Source organism: Malaclemys terrapin, chromosome 4 (genome assembly GCF_027887155.1).
Source record: "Malaclemys terrapin pileata isolate rMalTer1 chromosome 4, rMalTer1.hap1, whole genome shotgun sequence".
Classification (NCBI taxonomy): domain Eukaryota; kingdom Metazoa; phylum Chordata; order Testudines; family Emydidae; genus Malaclemys; species Malaclemys terrapin.
This window is the reverse complement of record NC_071508.1, coordinates 44,583,974-44,601,142: the sequence shown is the minus strand read 5'-3', so window position 1 is coordinate 44,601,142 and position 17,169 is coordinate 44,583,974. Positions and strand designations below refer to the sequence as shown.

Below are 17,169 nucleotides of genomic sequence, written 5' to 3'. Positions count from 1 at the left end.
TCTTTCCAAGCTGTACCATACAAAGAAAGGGGAAGAGTTCAGTATGTGCGCAGGTACTTTTATTTGGCAAGTGCTCAGGCAACACGCATCTCTGAGGAACGTGGTCTCTCAGAGCAGTTATGATTAAATCCATTACCATTTCCCTTCGCCCTTCCTCTTCTCTCTTTGAGTAAGGTCAGTGCTCATGGCTAATGAGAAGATATTCATCAGAAGCATGATTACTCTTACTTAAACTTTGCCCCATGTTCCCAGAGACACTGCTGGGAGCAGAGGAGATGGAAACCCCCTCTGGGAAAGGAAGTAGATCTTACTAACACTCAAATAATAATGCTTGGGGAGTCTACAATGTGCCATCACAGCACAGTGCTATCTCTGGCTCAAAGATAGCCTACCTCTATGGGGGAACTCTTTCTCACCCAGTGTAGAAAATTCCAATTCAGATGGTCAGTATTTGAACCAGCAAGTGAAAATGTTGTGGGAGGTACAGGATTGGGAGATGGGAGAAGAGGTATATGACATAGTTAGGGCATGGCTTTGCATTCACTTCTGCATTGGAGGTAATGATTCAATCACCTCTGCTACTACGGTTCAGTAGCAAAAGTATTTTGGTGAGCCCTGTCTCTGTGTTGCAAAATCATTTATCTAAGTCAAAAGTCAACGAGCCACTGTAGGAAGACAGGAATACACAGACATACACATACACACAAAACTTATGTGGTAGTGATATACTGTACATGTGATTAAATAGATAAATTACAGAACCATGTGATAAACTGCATTTATCAGGCATCTTTGACCACATTACCTACACTCTGCCTACTAACCCATCTCCACCAGGAGCATGCTAACGTTTCAAACTCCCTGCAGCTTCAAGCAGGTGACATTGTTAAAAATCGGCCTGCCAGGTAAGTGTTTTATAGTTTCCTCCACATATGAGATGTCTTGGAAAAACTGCACAGACCTGAGGCCCAGGGCATGAGTCTTGGAGCAGTGACAGATTTAAAGTTCAATATTTCATCACACAGAAGGACTGGGAGAGTCCAAGCATTTCAATTAGGGTTACCGTACGTCCGGTTTTTCCCAGACATGTCCGGCTTTTTGGCACTCAAACCCCCGTCCGGGGGGAATTGCCAAAAAGCCAAACATGTCCGGAAAAATGCCGGCCGGGCACTTCCCCTCCTGCGGCTGCTCTGCTCCTCCCCTGACTCTTCAGCTCTGTTTAAGAGCCGAGCGCTACGGGCTTTGGGCAGCCCCCATACCTCCGGACCCTGCGCCGCCGAAGCCTGGGAGGGGAAGTGCCCGGCCGGGGGCGCAGGGTCCGGAGGCATAGAGGCTGCCCGAAGCCCAAGCGCTACCGGCTTCATGGTTTGCCGGGCAGCCTCCAGACCCTGTGCCCCCGGCTGAGCGCTTCCCCTCCTGGGCTCCAGCTGCGCTGGGGAAGCGCCGGCCGGGGGCGCAGGGTCTGGGGGCTGCCCGGCAAACTGTGAAGCCGGTAGTGCTCGGGCAGCCTTTTCCGCGTGGCTGGGAGTGGGAGGGAGGAGGGGCAGAGTTAGGGCGGGGTTGGGGCAGGGAAGGGGCAGAGTTGGGGCGGGGCTGGGAGTGGGAAATGGGTGGGGCCAGGACACCGTGGAGGGTCCTCTTTTTTTATTTGTTAAGGATGGTAACCCTAATTTCATGGGATAGGCAGCACTTGCTTCTAGCCCTGAAGGTTATGAGATACTAGATCTAAAAACACAACACTACTATGTCCAACAATGCTATTTCAGGTATTTTTCTAAAATTTTAATAGTTACATATTTTTGATTCCCTTTGAGTCATGTATAGTTGAAATCACTTAGACCAGCAGTTCTCAACCAGAGGTTTGAGGCCCCCTGGTGGGCCGTGAGCAGGTTTCAGGGGGTCTGCCGAGCAGGACTGGCATTAGACTCACTGGGGCCCAGGGCAGAAAGCCAAAGCTACACCTCCCTAAGCGCCACCACCCGAGTCAAAGCTGAAGCTTGAGCAGCTTAGCTACGTGGGGCCCATTATGATGTGGGGCCCTGGGCAATTGCCCTGCTTGCTACCCCCTATATGCAGAAAACCAGTTGTTGTGACACAGGTGGGCTGTGGAGTTTTATTAGCACATTGTGGGGGCCTCAGAAAGAAAAAGGCTGAGAACCCCTGACTTAGACTGTAAGCTCTTTGGAGCCAGGAATGTCTTTTAGTTCTGTGTTTGTACAGCATCTAGCACAGTGGGGTCTCTGCCTGCGGCTTCACAATGCAAATAATAAGTAACAATAGTACTACAAGAGCACTATAGTGGTAAAGGAGCACCTGGCTATATAGACAAAAGGATACAATATGTAAGCCAAGTAAACACGTTTGAAAATTGTTCTAAAATATCTTTAATATATAAATACTGCAGCGGAACTCATTCTGTATGGCCTGTGCAACTATAACGTGGTCATCTGTATGTCAGGCTGATAAAACCTTTCTAACGCAAATACAAAGGCCTGTTACACTGCCAGAGAGGTGTAAAAGGGCCTTAGTCACGTAGCTGAGAAGCAGACCTTTTACGTTTAGCTCAACAGCAGAGCTGACTTCCCCAGGCTGCTGGAGCCTCAGAGAACATTAGCACCATCATAGCCTGTTTCAGTCGAAAGGGGAGAGAGAATGCCAACAATAGGAAGATAAAGCCAAGAGGGACAGACTGAAATGGGTCAAAGGTGACTGGGACCCGGTTTGAAATACCTATTTCATTCCGAGGGGGCAGGTCCTCATCCTCATGACTGGGATACCTCTCTTTCCGATCAAGGAGAAGAAAATAAATCATTTTCTCTTGGTTTTCTCTGAACAAAATAAATGGAGAAACCTTCTAACTTGCTGCAGATGCCAGAGAAAAAAAATGCAGATTACCGTTCCCCCATCAAACGCAATAGTTACAAATGTTCTAAATAACCCAAATCTAATTATCTCTTTTCTTATCTGGCCCCCGGCACCATATTATCTGAGTGCCTTGACAACATCAATAGATTTGATCCTCCAAGGCCCCTCTGAGGAAGGCAGGTGTACCACCATTGTACAGATGAGGAACTGAGGCACAGGGTAAATATAAATGAATGGCCCAAGGCCAGACAGGAAGTTTGTGTCTGAGTCAGGAAATGAAGCTAGATCTCCTGGGTCCTAGTCTGGTGCCCACTAGATGATCCCTCATAATGCTTAGGAAAGCTGACACAGCTCTGGAAACTGAAGTCTTTTATTTACCTACAGATGCAGGCACCGCACAGGCAGTAACTGTGCAAATTCACCATGCTGTCCTGCACACGTATGTGAATCCTCACCTGCAGATATCAACTCTGGAGGTTGAGAGAGGCAATTCTACCCTCCATGGGCCATTCAGCCCTTGATCTCTCTAACAAGGATGTCAGTTGTGATGGTAATTTATGTGATAGAGGGGCACCTATACTTTAAGAAATACACTGAGACCTCCCGCTCCCTCCCAACTCATTTCCACTGAACAGCTGGGGCAGGAGAAATGACTATCGGTCCCTCCCAATCGGGGCCATGTTTGTATCAGTGCTCTAGAAATAAAAGGTTCCATATCCCATTTCTAATCGCCTCTGACACCAAACCGATGTTAAGATTGAGTGAATGCTTACTCTTCCGACAACAGGTCCTGTAAGAGTTTATTTCGGTCGCGGAAGCAGCCTAACGAGTGCATGCTGTCTAACACGTCTGGATCAATGTCCTCCAGGGAAGGGAGAGAACGAATCTGCACCTTTCGAGGAATTGGTTGTTCCGGTTCTGGTTCATTCTTACCCCCTCTGTAATTGAGAGAGAAAGAGACAGAGACACAGAGAGAGAGGTGAACAACAAGTGAAACCCTTGCTCTGAGATAGAGGCTAAAACAACAAATGGAAAAAGAGTGTCAAAATTCCATTGATATGTCTGGCCTTGCAAGGCAGATAGAAATTCCCTTCAGGACAAGTTCAATGGGAACTGAGAGTGATCCGCATCTTGCAGGATTGGGTCTGTAATGAGAAACTTCCCTGTTTCGGCAGAAAGGCAGCAAGAGCTCCCATCGTACCAACCCTAAACGAACTAGCAGCTGCTTAGGGCATGGCTACACTTGCCGATGTAGAGTGCCGGGAGTTAAACCAGCCCTCGGAGACTGCAGCAGGGAAAGCGCTGCCGTGTGTTTACACTATCAGCTGCAAGCGCAGTGGCATGGCCACATTAGCAGCTCTTGCAACACCACAGAGAGCAATGCATTTTGGTAGCTATCCCAGTGTGCAAGTGGCTGCAGTGTGCTTTTCAAATGGGAGGGGTGGAGTGTGACAGGGAGTGTGTTGTGTGTATGTGGGGGGAAAGACAGTGTGTTTTGGGGGGCAGAGAGTGTGTCAGCATGCTGTCTTGTAAGTTCCCACAGCGGCAGGGGGAAAACCCTGACATAAGCCCCCACCCCCGCCTCTCTCTCTCTCTCACACATGCACAAACACCTGTCTCTGCAGTAGGCGCATTCCACAGTAATGGTTGCTTTGTGTCCCGGAACAGATAAGCATGTCGGCTGTAAGAAACGGAGCTTTGAAAGGGGATAGCTGCATGCCTGTAGCCGAGTTCAAAACAATGACCGGAGTGGCCACTTGACTTCAAGGGATTATTGGAGGCCAATCACAGCGCAGTAATGCAACACGTCGTCCATACTGATACCCCAGCGTTTCAGCCAAGGCACAGCAAGCTCTATGCTTCTCGCGGATGTGGATTACCAGGAGTGCTCCAGCTGCAGAGTCTGGGCGCTCTAAATGCCTTGCCAGTGTGGACACCTCAGGAGTTAGGGTGCCCGGGGCTGATTTAATGCGCTCTATCTTGCAAGTGTAGCCAAAGCCTTAGTGTCCTGATATCGTACAGTTATAAATCACTCCACTTAGAGGTGCTGCGTCATGAGCAGATCAGATCTTGGGCTAAGTGAAGTTGAACAATTTCCTCCCAAAGTTTGAACTGTGAACAAGTTGATATCACCCACCCCTAATTTTAATAGAAATGAGCTTCAGAGCAGTCCTATAGGGGTCCAAACTTTCCAAAGTGATTTAGGGTACCTCAATTTTCTGGTGCCCAACCTGAGAAATCTTAAATAGGCCTGATGTTCAAAGGCTAGGCACTTTCTAAAAACTATGCTTTTTATTTAGGTACCTAAATACGCATTTAGGGTGTGTCTATACTGCAATAAAAAACCCTCAGCTGGCCTGTGTCAGCTGACTTGGGCTTGCAAGGCTATAAAATTGCAGTGATCATATTCAGTCTTACGCTGGAGCCTGGGCTCTGGGACATGCCCCCCTCATGGGATCCCAGAATCCAGTCTCCATCCTGAGCCCAAACATCTAACTGCAATTTTATAGCTCACAGCCCGAGCCCCATGAGCCCGAGTCAGCGGATATGGACCAGCTGCAAGTGTTTTACTGCCGTGTAGATGTATCCCTAGATACCTATCTTGAGACACCCATGTTTGAAAATTCTGGCCCAAAGGACTTGCCCAAGGTCAGACGGCCGGTCAGTGGCAGAGCTGGGAATACAAAAGCAATCAGTAACAGGAGCACAATACTTTTTAAAAGATGACTAAAACAAGCTTCTTATATAATCGTCTCATTTCATTCACTAGAAGCAGGAAATATTGATTATTCACTGCAAAAAAAAAACTCTGGCTATACTTAACATGCCAAGGTTTCGTTCCGGATATAGTAGACAGAATAATATAAAGTGCAAGCACATCGAGCATCCTTTGAGTTCATTCACAGGGCATCGAATCCTGTAACCTGTACCAAGTTCAGACAGATGGATTTGGTGCTGGAGTTCTTGCAGGAGTTGGGCAGGGAAAAATCCTGCACCTTCTCGAGAGGCTCTATGCATGCCATGGCAGTCTCAGGACTACAGTAGCCTTTTTGTATGGTGGTCTCCCTTCCTTATGCAGCGGAGGGGCATGGGCAGTGAATTCACACGTGGTACAGACTCCCCACTGTGGGCTACAGGAACCTGCACCAAATGTCCCTCCGTGCCCTTTGTGGCATGCGGAGTTGGGGGCAGAATTTTCCCTTTGATGGCTGGAGGAAATAATCCAAACATGTTCTACAAATAGTCACGCAATTTAACCCATTCTGGGCTTGTGGTGGTCCATGCATCTACACAGGAAAGGGCTGGGGTGCCAGGTGCGCACTTAGTGCCTGGATGGGCTACCTCCATTGCAGGTCACAAGGCACAGGACATGGCAGTCACTATAAGGCCGAACAGGTGAGTGGAGAGAGGTTCCACTCTTCAAGGCACCGGCCAGAGCAGCGGAGCATAGCGCTGAGTAGGGAGCAGGCTGTGCCAGGAAAAGGGCAGGTACAGCTTACTTCCCGCCAGGGAGCAAGAGCAAAGCAGAGACTGAACTGTGAGACTCAGAGTCACAATTCAGCCTCTGTTGTGTGCTGGGGCAGTGCAGCTATGGGCTGCACCTTGGTCAGTGCAAGGGGTATGGTGCCAATCCAGCCCATCGAGGCAGCTAAAATTCATTTCAAAGATGTATCCTCTGCAGTGGTTCACGGATTGGATGTGTTACCGTAGATCTCTGAATGCACCTGGAAAGACTTGCATGGGATTCTTACTCTCTCTCCCATCTCGGTGTAACCATTTTTTTTAGCTCTGGAAAAAGAGTACTCAACAGATGCAGTGCAGCAGATACAGATAAAGCCAGTTTACACAAAACACACTCAAGGCCTAATCCTGCAGGTGCTTACTGCCAGGTTGTGAAGCCTTTCTCACACGAGTGAGCCGTTATTCAAATAATCCCAGTGAAGTCAATGAGGAGGCTACTCTGTGAGTCAATGAAGTCAAGCAGAGGTGAGACACAGCTAGCCGTGTGAGTAAGGGTGTCACCATCTAGCCCGTAATACTAACTACCATCAGTAGTTTCACTGGGGACAGATACAGCCATTACTTACATTGGTATAAATCCAGAGTAACACTAAATCAGCATGGACCAGATTTTATCTCCTTTACATTGAGTAGTCCCATTTATTTCAGTGGCGCTCTCCGTGGAATAAGGGACTACTTAACACAAGGAAAGGAAACAGAATCTTGCCCTCTGGATTTTCACTAGTGTAAATAGGATCAGACTTCATGGAGACTACTCATTCAGGGTCAGATTCTGACCCAATTTCTTTGGCTGAGTAGAGTCCTACTCCACCTAAAAATCCTATGGAAGTCAATGGGATTATTTGTGGAGTAAGGTACTCCTCAGCAAGAATAAAGGTACCAGAATTCTGATCCTGAGGGTCAGATTCTGATACACCTGATCATGTTGAGTAATACCTTACTCAATGAGCGGTCCTAATCATTTCAATGGCACTACTCCTGGAGTAAGTTATTGTGAAAGGAGAGGAAGGATTATCAGAATCTAGCCCTAGAACAGTAAATGAGTAAGCACTGTGTCTCTGACCCTCAATCATTAAAGTAAATGAAAATGTTGCCATTGACTTCAGTGAGCTATGTGGGATCAAGCGCCCAGTAGTAGGTGCCTGCAAGACTTCGCTCTTAGGCAGCTGTGGCTTTTGTTTCATCTGCCTGAAGTTCCTGACTGTCAGGATTGGCTCAGTTAAACGTTCATTATATTACCAGCAGATAACCTCAGTGTAATTAACAGGGATGAAAAAGAAATGAATATTTTCCAAAATCACCTGAGAATTTGCATTTCCAGCTAGTATCCCTAATCGGTTGCAGCGCGCCATCGCAAAGCTTCATTTACATTAGAGTTTATGGCAGGCAATGAGCCATGCCTACAGAGCATTGGTGGCTATCTTTTGTGCACCATGGAGTGCCCTCTCCTTGTTATCTGATCCTGATCATGATCAGACAAAGTCAGGCTGTATATATACTCACAAACTTTCAGACTTCTTCATCAAGTAAATGAAAAATCTGTGACAAAACTGCACATCACCTACAAGGCTTTCACTGCTTCAGGTAATGAAAATCACCAGCTCTGTGCTATGATTGGCATTACTGTATTGTCTGTTCTCCTCCCCGTCCGAAGCAAATGACAAATTGTTGCACTTCAGCTCACGTGCATGTCAAACCATGTCACAGGATGACTGCTATAAATCGCACATATTTTTTAAAAGGCCAGTTGAATGTAATGCTGCTTTACAAATACTTCCACCCTTATGAATGATGGTACATGCAATGGACGTGATTCCAACTCATGGTAGGCTTTTCAAACCTTCTCACAAATTTTCTAACCTGAATCTCACTGATACACACAATGAACTTGATTCAGATCTCACTTACTCCTGTGTAAACTCAATGGAAATACACAGGTGCTAATCATATCAGAATTATACTGAACGCTCGCTAGAATGCGGGATTTGGGATCCATGCACAGTACCGCGTTAACGTGGGGACCGCGTTAAAATGAATTGCAATTAAAGTAATTAAATTTGGGATCCATGGCCGCGACCGCGTTATATGCAAATTTGCGCTATATAGACGCACATTCTAGTGAGGGTCCAGTGTAGTACCATTATTTTCCCATTTTTTTTTTTAGTAAACCTAGCACCTTCTGGTTGTGCCATTATAACTCTGGATGTGCCATGATAGCTCATCTCATCCATCCATTTGGTTTATTGGCAAAGGTGAAAAGAATTGATGCTCATCTGCTGATTTTCAGCAAGATATGTCTTGGGTCAAAAATCTTCTGTCACAAAATCTAGCTGCATTTTGGAAAACATCTCAGTTTAAAAAAAATCCCTCTGAAACACTTGAGTCTGTTGACTATCACATTAGTAGGGGGCAAGTTGGACCAATATGTGACAGCTTGGTGAGTGAGTACTTTCTTTTGAAGGAACTTGTGCTCCAGGAACTTTCAGGGTGTGTGTGCGTGCGCGCAGGTGCATGATTATTCTTAACAACAAGTAAATGTTTTTCATAGATTAACATGACCATGAGTATCCATTTAAAGAATTAAGTGAAACCACTTCTCAAGCACTGAGTACAAGTTTCAAGTCACTCATCGGCCATCTTAAACTATCCATGGCTGGGAATAAAGGTTTTATATTGGATTGTAATGTGCATTAAATCAAATAGATAGAAGCCTAAAGTGCTTCGCGGAGCTTGTGGTCTTTACACACAATTCTGTCTACAGCCACTCTCTTCTTGTTAGCATCGATAGACCATGCAAAGTGAGTGCAAAGAGGACATTAAACACTGCTTGATCAGAATGGTAGTTTTATGCTCCATTTTCACAGGTGAGAATGACTCCATTAGGTGCAAGTTAGTGGAGAATTGGGCCCTCATTGAAAAAGAAAATAGTCTAACTTTTATGGCTGCAAAATAAAATCTTGAAACTGTGACCCTTGTTTAAAAGTGATGCAGTGTTATCTTTCTGAGTGCGCAGATAATCTGAAACGATAGCTTCGTGAGGTATGAACAGTTTGAATCTCACTGGGGCGTTAACACTTACACTTTACTACGAAAATATAAATGATCATAAAAATTTAATTTAACTTCTAAGAATTTCATTTCAGATCCAAGCATGCAAGAAAGAAGGAAAAGGGATGTCAATCAGTAATGTCATTCCATACAGAGCATGCAAGAAACAAGTGGGATGATCACATTATGAACATCTGCACAATCTATCATAAGCAGCATTTTAGTTTGGAATCTCAGGGGGTGGGATTTGGTTTGGGGGCACAGTGTGGGAGAATAACACTAAATTCTTTTTTCCATTTGGCATATGATCATCAGTGATGGTTTAAAACAAACAAACAAAAACCCTTCTGTTATAAAACCCCAAATCTTCCTGGATATTAAAAAGCATCATGTCAACTGACAACTCCAGAGAGCTTGAAAAAGCTGTGGACACAGTGCTACATCAGTTCAGGCCAGCTAGCAACAAAACATGTGATCCTGCAGATTGCTGAACATCCTCAACTCCCATGGAAGTCAACTGAGCCCAGTGCATGAATAATGCCCATACAATAAAATCATAGGAAAAATCATTAATAGGCTGTCCCCAGATGAAAGGCTTAAAAAATAAAATGACTGACAGGAACAACAAACAGCATCCTACAAAACATCTCGTAAGCAGTGGTGGCAAGGCTATCGCGACCAGGCTTTCTACAGCATACACGCAGGGAACTTCCAGATGTGCTGACCACCCAGAGGTGTGTTTCAAAGCACCACCTTCTTGTTTATCACTTGCAAAGGATTATTTTTAGTCTTACTGGGATATCATCAGTATAAAGCAAAAGTCCTATTTATCAGTGTTTCCCGAAGGACTGTTAGAGTTACACAAAAATGCAAGGTCACTTTAAAAAGCCAGCAGTCTTCCATGCTCTCAAATCATCAGAAGGGAATCGCCATTTTTTATAGATTTCTTTTTCCACGGCGTGAGGCTGCTGCTGTCAGTCAAGCCATGGAACTATCACTCATCAGCAGGTTATGAGGTCATGAGCCAGCCTCTTAATTTACTATAAAGAAGGGGGAAGAAGGCCTATGAAGTAGGTGATTGTTTACAAAAACTTATTTTCTAATAATGTTTCTCATTATTCCCCCTATTTGGAGAAAAGCCACAAATGCCAGAGAGGAACCCATGAAAGTCTGCCTGTCAAGAGGGTTTTACTAAGATTTTGCTAGGGATTCCCTGCAGTTACTTGGGTATCCAGGTAAGTGTGTCTACTAGTCCCTTGCTGTTCACCAGGAATTACCCTCTCAGGCATAGTACATTCAGAAAAAAAACAGCAATATGTTGGTATGGAAAGTGGCACACAGTTAAATAGGGCCTATTTCAAACCATTGCCACATAGGTTTTTCCTGTATACGAGAGTCCCTAGCCTGAATCTACACAGAGGAGACTTATTCACTGCATAGGCTAAAACTTCATCTTCACTGGATGTTCCCTCTTTCACCTCCTGGCCCATGCCTGTATGGAAGCTGTTTTCATGTCATCCAAGTCTATCCATTTCACAGATTTCTAGATTACCAGCTCCCTGCAACAGCAACAATATTGAAGACAGTAAATAAGATTTTTAAAAATGTTACTTACATATACCATATGTGTTTCTGAATGTGTTCTAGCTACAAAGAAAGAGAAAACAAGGAGTTAGTACAGCAAAAAAAAAAAAAATCAAAAAATCAAAAAACAGGAAAACTGCATAAAGCAACCAAATATGAGGGTTGCCTGTAGCTGGGCTTAGGTCACCCTCCTTAGAGTCCGGAAGTAAGAATCTCAGTTGTGATGCCCTGGTGCAATTATCTTAATGCACCCAAATGATGGGAGTTTTACACTGCATACAAAGCATCTGCTGGCTCACCTGCCCCATTCCAAACAGACCTGTCACTTGGGGCACCAAGAACAAAGGAGCAGGAATCACCAGGCACTGGTATAAAGTTTATTTTTTTCAATAGATATAGACACAGTCACAGGGAGGCCATAATGTATCTCCTGAAATGTAGGGAGGTGCACAGGCCATAATGACTGATCCACAGGCAGGGTGTAGAACCCAGCTTCCACTAGGGTTCACAGGCAAGTGTTCTGAAAAATAAGCTAAGAGGCGCATAATCCAATTGAAGTCAGTCAAAACCTGCTATTGACATACGCCTGCCTACAGGATGGTGCTGCCACTCCAAACTCCAGCCTAGATCTAGATGTCTAGATTGGACATTAGGAAAAAGTTCCTAACTGTCAGGGTGGTTAAACACTGGAACAAATTGCCTAGGGAGGTTGTGGAATCTCCGTCTCTGGAGATATTTAAGAGTAGGTTAGATAAATGTCTATTAGGGATGGTCTAGGCAGTATTTGGTCCTGCCATGCGGGCAGGGGACTGGACTCGATGACCTCTCGAGGTCCCTTCCAGTCCTAGAATCTATGAATCTATGAATCTATTTTCTTATAGGATTTGTTTTTTCTTTGAGACAGGAGATGTGTTCACAAAGGTAAGTAAAGTGAGATTTGTGCAGCTTGATTTCCACCAAGGCGCACTCCAGGTGGGCCACATGTTCATTATAACAGCTTCATCAAGACAAAGAGGAGTGAGTTTATGGTAATATAATTTAGTGCCCCAGCACAAGTCTTCCAGACCCCAATCTCCTCTGCTGACCTTGGGTCCTGCAACCCATTCCCACTCCAGTCAGGGACCCTTCACTACATGCTACATCCAAGGGAATGGTGAGACAGTGGTTGCTATGACTGTGGTGCTGGACAGACAATGATAAATACAGTGGAGGACTGGCCGGTTACCAAAGTTTGACACTAGGGATGTCTGCCTACAGAAAGCAGGCTCCAGGGGCTGTGTTGTGGTGGCAACATTTTTCCAGAGCACAGGAAAAAGTCACTCTTCCAAAAGAAACTCCTGCTGAACCCTTCTCCCTAATCAACAGAGAGAACAAGCCCTGCTCAGATATACCCCTACAGCAAATCTAAGCCTGTGCGTCTGCAGCAGCATCCTAGCAGGAAAAGACCATTTGCAGATGCCAAGAGTTTGTACCACATGAGGAACTTTGTATGTGGGTGTCTGTGTGTGCGCATGAGTGTACAGTGCACACACACGGGCTTCAGCAGTGTACCAGTGAGAGGCAGGGGAGAGTTGGAAGGAAGCTAACATAATGTCTGTAAGATGAAATCAGAGGCCCATTAAACTGGTCAGCAAGAACGGAGACAGCTGTCCTGCCCTTATTACTTTCCACTTCATTTCCAGGCTAATGAGAACTGGCAAGCCAAAGAGAGAGAGAGACAGACAGACAGATGCTTGGAGACAGAGGGAAGGAGACTGACAGAGAGAAAGAGGAAACCGAGGTTTTTGTATGTTATATAACAATGGCTCCTCACCCTGGAAAGCCCAGCAGAGCACAGGCTGACTCTGTATGAGAGGGTTTGTTAAGTGTGACAGGGGTTTGCCTAGAATCCAAGGACAAGAAAGAAATGCAGTTGTCGGGAAGGTGGAAGGGTAGCTAAGGGAGATGAATGACCTTCTTTAGAACTGAGAAAGAAAGGGTTAAGCCTGCTGCTTCTAACCAGCTAATACCACCATCACACAAAAGGTTCCAACTGGATTCCCCATCCTCCCTTTTACCACCACAGAGCAGAAGCAGCACCCATGCCTGTGTGACAGTGAGAAGAGTAGGTGTGTCTGCCTCCACTTATCACCAGGAACTTTTCAATCACTGGAGCTCAGGTGTTTGGGCTCAAAGAGGGAGGAGAGGCATGTTTGTTCCTCCTGTTAGGTTGGAGTCGGTGATGTGGACTTAACAGTAGTGGCTTTTAACCTTTTCCGCGGCCCCTTCACCAAAAATCCTCTCCCATTTAGCCTTTGGTAAGGTCAGGGTCATGACATCCTGATACCTATTTGCGAGCTGCCCCCTTGAATTAATTAATTCACGCACACCACCATGTTCCAGACCATGGGTCTCAGCCAGGAGAACCCATGCTCTAGAAGATAGCAGTATGTATTCATTAATTTTTACGGTTAGTATTACAGTAGTGCCTAGAAGCTGCAGAACTGATCCAGGACCCCTCTGTGCTAGAGCTGTACAAACACAGAATAAAAAAGACAGTCCAGTTTGAACACCTTCCCTCTTTCCTATTTCCCTCCCAGAGCTCCACACCAGGGATTTAACGTGGCCAATCACCATGTATACTTATAGAAGGCCCTGTTAAAGGGCTGTTGTACAGGTCTCCTTTATGTTGTTGCAACAGCTGCCATTTCACAGGGAGAGACCCCCACAGGATGCATATATGCCACCAGTACATAATATACACCCTAGGGAGGGGGTAGCTATTAATGATTTTGGATGGAGGGCAGGTGATGTGGCTAAGATACATTCAAGTCTCTTTCATGCCTATTTCTTTTACAGTCCTTTTGGTCTCTCTGTGTCAGGTTGTCCTCGTGTGGCTGTGATAAGCAGAAGTGTCAATATGGCTCAGGCAACAGCACTTCAGTTTCCCAGTCAGAGGGGGTCACAAGTTCATGTTCCAGTAACAGGACCTTCAGATGAGACATTAAACAGATGTCTGCTCTGCTGGCCATTCCAATTTAAGGTAAAGATCCCATAGCACTTTGCATTTGCCATAAAAACAGGTCCAAAGCTGTATGAGAGCTCTCACTGAGTTCACAATGGCTGCTGTTTGCCCACGCAACTGCAGCGCTACCCATATTGAAATAATTATTGTAAAGCACTTTGGGATACCCCAAGTATGAAAAGTGCTTTACAAAAACAATCGCTATTCTGATTTGCATTGAATTGTTATTATGATACCATACAAGTGTGCTTGCTGACGCCAACATTTTCCGTTTTGTTTTTTTTTAAAAGATAATTAATTAATGCTTTCTTGCTTTTCGTCTGCATTAAAGTGACAGGAGGGGTTATGGGAGGGCGATTGGTTTTGACAAGGAGAAGACTGTAGGCTTTTTAGGATGCAGTGTAGGGGAGGCTGAGCCACAGTGGGAGTTAATTTCACTCCTTCTGCCATCATTTAAACACAATGTTTAAATGCATTTAAGTGACAAAGGCATTTAACAGCTCTTCCCTCAGGGATCTTCTCACTGTTCTCACAGGGGTTTCCCCGAATGGAATGCTCTGTCCCCATATCTTCTCTCCACTGCAGGCACTTGCCACAAGAAGCCATCTCGAAAACAATAAAACCAACCTCTAGCTTCACAGAGCCAGTGGAGGCTTCCTCATGCTTGAATGGTGGCCTTGGGAAGGGGGAGGGGATTTCCCAATACCAAAGCTTTTCAGAAAAATGCACCATCATAATTAATTATTCTGATTATTTGTACTGCAGTAGCGCCTAGAAGCCCCAGTCAAGGATCAGGACCCCCCGGGCTAGGCACTGTACAAACGCAGAACAAAAAGATGGTCCTCCCTAAGAGCTTACAGTCTAGGTACAAGACACGAGACAACAGCTGGATACAGACAGAAGGAACCAATGAGAGGCAGTGGCTCAGCACATCAACTGCCTTAGCGTCGGTGACAGGCCAGAGCTGCAAAGTTCTGATGAAAATCTGAACTCTCCCAAAGTTTGTGGATTTTGGGATGGGGGCTGCAGGTTTGGCCCATCTCTAATTTGCGCTAGTGCAAGAGTTCCCAATGTGCCCCGGCAACAAAGGAGGCAAAGTTTCAAACCTCGATGTGCCGTAAATTGGTCCTTTTAATAGGCCAATTCATTTACCAGGCCCCTTCTATATTCAAAAAGAGCTTTATGTCCAAGCATTAGTCTGTTGTATCACGTTAAAATATGGGTTTTCGTGGACAAACAGAACTTAAACTGAAGGCAGAGGGAAGCCCGAGATATTCTGACTAAGGTCAGGACCCTCCTGTGCCAGGTGCTGTACATACACACACAGTCAGTCCCTGCCCTGAAATGCTTGCAGTCTAAACAAACAAGACAGACAAAGGGAATATCATTATTCCCCCACTTTGCAGATGGGGACCTGAGGCAGAGAGAAATTAAAGTGACTTTCCCAATGACTTAACTAGAAGACCATCTATAACCGTGGTCACTGATCCTGGAGCCTCAGCCAATCGATCGCGATCTCCGGGCCGCTAAAAGTCCAGTGGTGCAGCGGGCTCAGGCAGGCTGCCTGCCTGCCATGGCCACATGCCGCTCCCAGAAGCAGCAGTCTGCTGGCATGTCTCTAAGTGCAGCCCCCTGGGGGAAGGCAGGGAGGGGTGAGGTGGTTTCACGCGCTGCCCCCACCCCCAGCACCGTCCCTGCAGCTCCCATTGGTGGGGAACCAGCCAATGGGAACTGTGGGGGCAGCGTTTGTAGGCGCGGGCAGCGCACGGAGACCGGCTGCCCCCTTCCCCCCAGGGGTCGCATGCAGAGAAGTGCCAGCAGACAGCCGCTTCCAGGAGCGACATGGGGCCACGGCAGGCAGGCAGCCTGCATGAGCCCCACTGCGCCGCCGATCGGGAGCCGCCTGTGGTAAGTGCCTCACGGCCGGAACTTGCACCTTAAACCCCCTCCTGCACCTCAACCCCCAGCCCAGAGCTCCCTCCCAGACGCTGCACACCCTCCTGCACCCAATTCCCCTGCACCAGCCCAAAAACCCCTCCTGCACCAGACTCCCTCCCACAGCTTGCACCCCTCACTCCTGCACCTCAACCCCTAGCCCCAGGCTCAGTAAATGCACACCCCACAGTTGAGAATGTTACATTGATTTGTGACAATCCCTGAAGGATTTTGGATCTATAAACCACAAACAACACTAATAAAAAGTAAAACTAATGAAATGTCCAGTGGATTCTATGAGATTAGGTGCAGTGTGACCATATGACGCCTGGACCCAAACTCCCGTCCAGATCTTGCACCCCTCACTCCTGCACCCCAACCCTCTGCCCCAGGCTCAGCCCGGAGCCCCCTCCCACACTCCGAACCCCTCGGCCCCAGCCCAGAGCCTGCACCCCATCCTGCACCCCAACCCCCTGCCCACGCCAGGTGAAAGTGAGTGAGGGTGGGGGAGAGTGAGCGACGGAGGGAGGGGAGCATGGAGTGAGTGAGGCGGGGCCTCTGGGAAGGGGCGAGGTAGATCCTGGGTTGATCTTACATTCAAAAAGTGATTTTGTGCGTAAAAAGGTTGGAGACCACTGCTCTAGTGCAATGAATACAAGCATCCTTCATGGCAAGCCAAGTGAGCTCCCTAGTGTAGAAGCGTCAGACATGTGCACATTTGATATATTTTGCTGGCTGCATGACAGGACATATACAAATTCTGCAAAATATATGCTTCAATAACATTTTTTCACCCTAGCTCTCATGGTTTCCAAAAATGAAGGGTGTGTAAACAGAGGCAGTGATATCTTCCTAAATCTCAAAGGTGTGAACTGCCCCACCCTCCGTTAATCCTAATGGGATGTTGGCGCTACAGCCCAATGATGGTAGTTTAAATGTCAACATTAACTCTTTTGTTGTTGATCATTTTAGTAGATGGAATGGGGAGTGTGAAGCCCTGTGTGAAGTGGGAATTGCTGTAAGGAAGGAAACTGCATTGGTAAGAAAAGAAGTGAGATAGAAGATAAGGGAGAAGGAGCAAAACAGAGAGGAGGAGGAGTAAAAAGGGCAAAAATGGTTGCACTCCTGTGGGTGACCATATTTTCCCAATGAGCGATGGTGAATATGACATTAAGGTACTGAACAAATTATAAATAATAGTAATAGCTTCA

At 46.3% G+C, this 17,169-nt stretch overlaps 1 protein-coding gene across 5 annotated transcripts in view; it reads right to left on the bottom strand.

The window, feature by feature from the left end:
- BRSK2 (BR serine/threonine kinase 2) overlaps nt 1-17,169 on the bottom strand; it is a 452,231-nt gene that overhangs the window by 58,274 nt on the left and 376,788 nt on the right. For all 5 annotated transcript variants that reach the window (XM_054028689.1, XM_054028690.1, XM_054028691.1 and 2 more), the window contains exons 9-11: nt 11,051-11,082; nt 3,639-3,803; nt 2,731-2,828 (exon numbers count right to left, since the gene is read on the bottom strand). In XM_054028689.1, the coding sequence (XP_053884664.1) occupies nt 2,731-2,828; nt 3,639-3,803; nt 11,051-11,082 (295 nt within the window). The remainder of the gene's footprint in view (nt 1-2,730; nt 2,829-3,638; nt 3,804-11,050; nt 11,083-17,169) is intronic.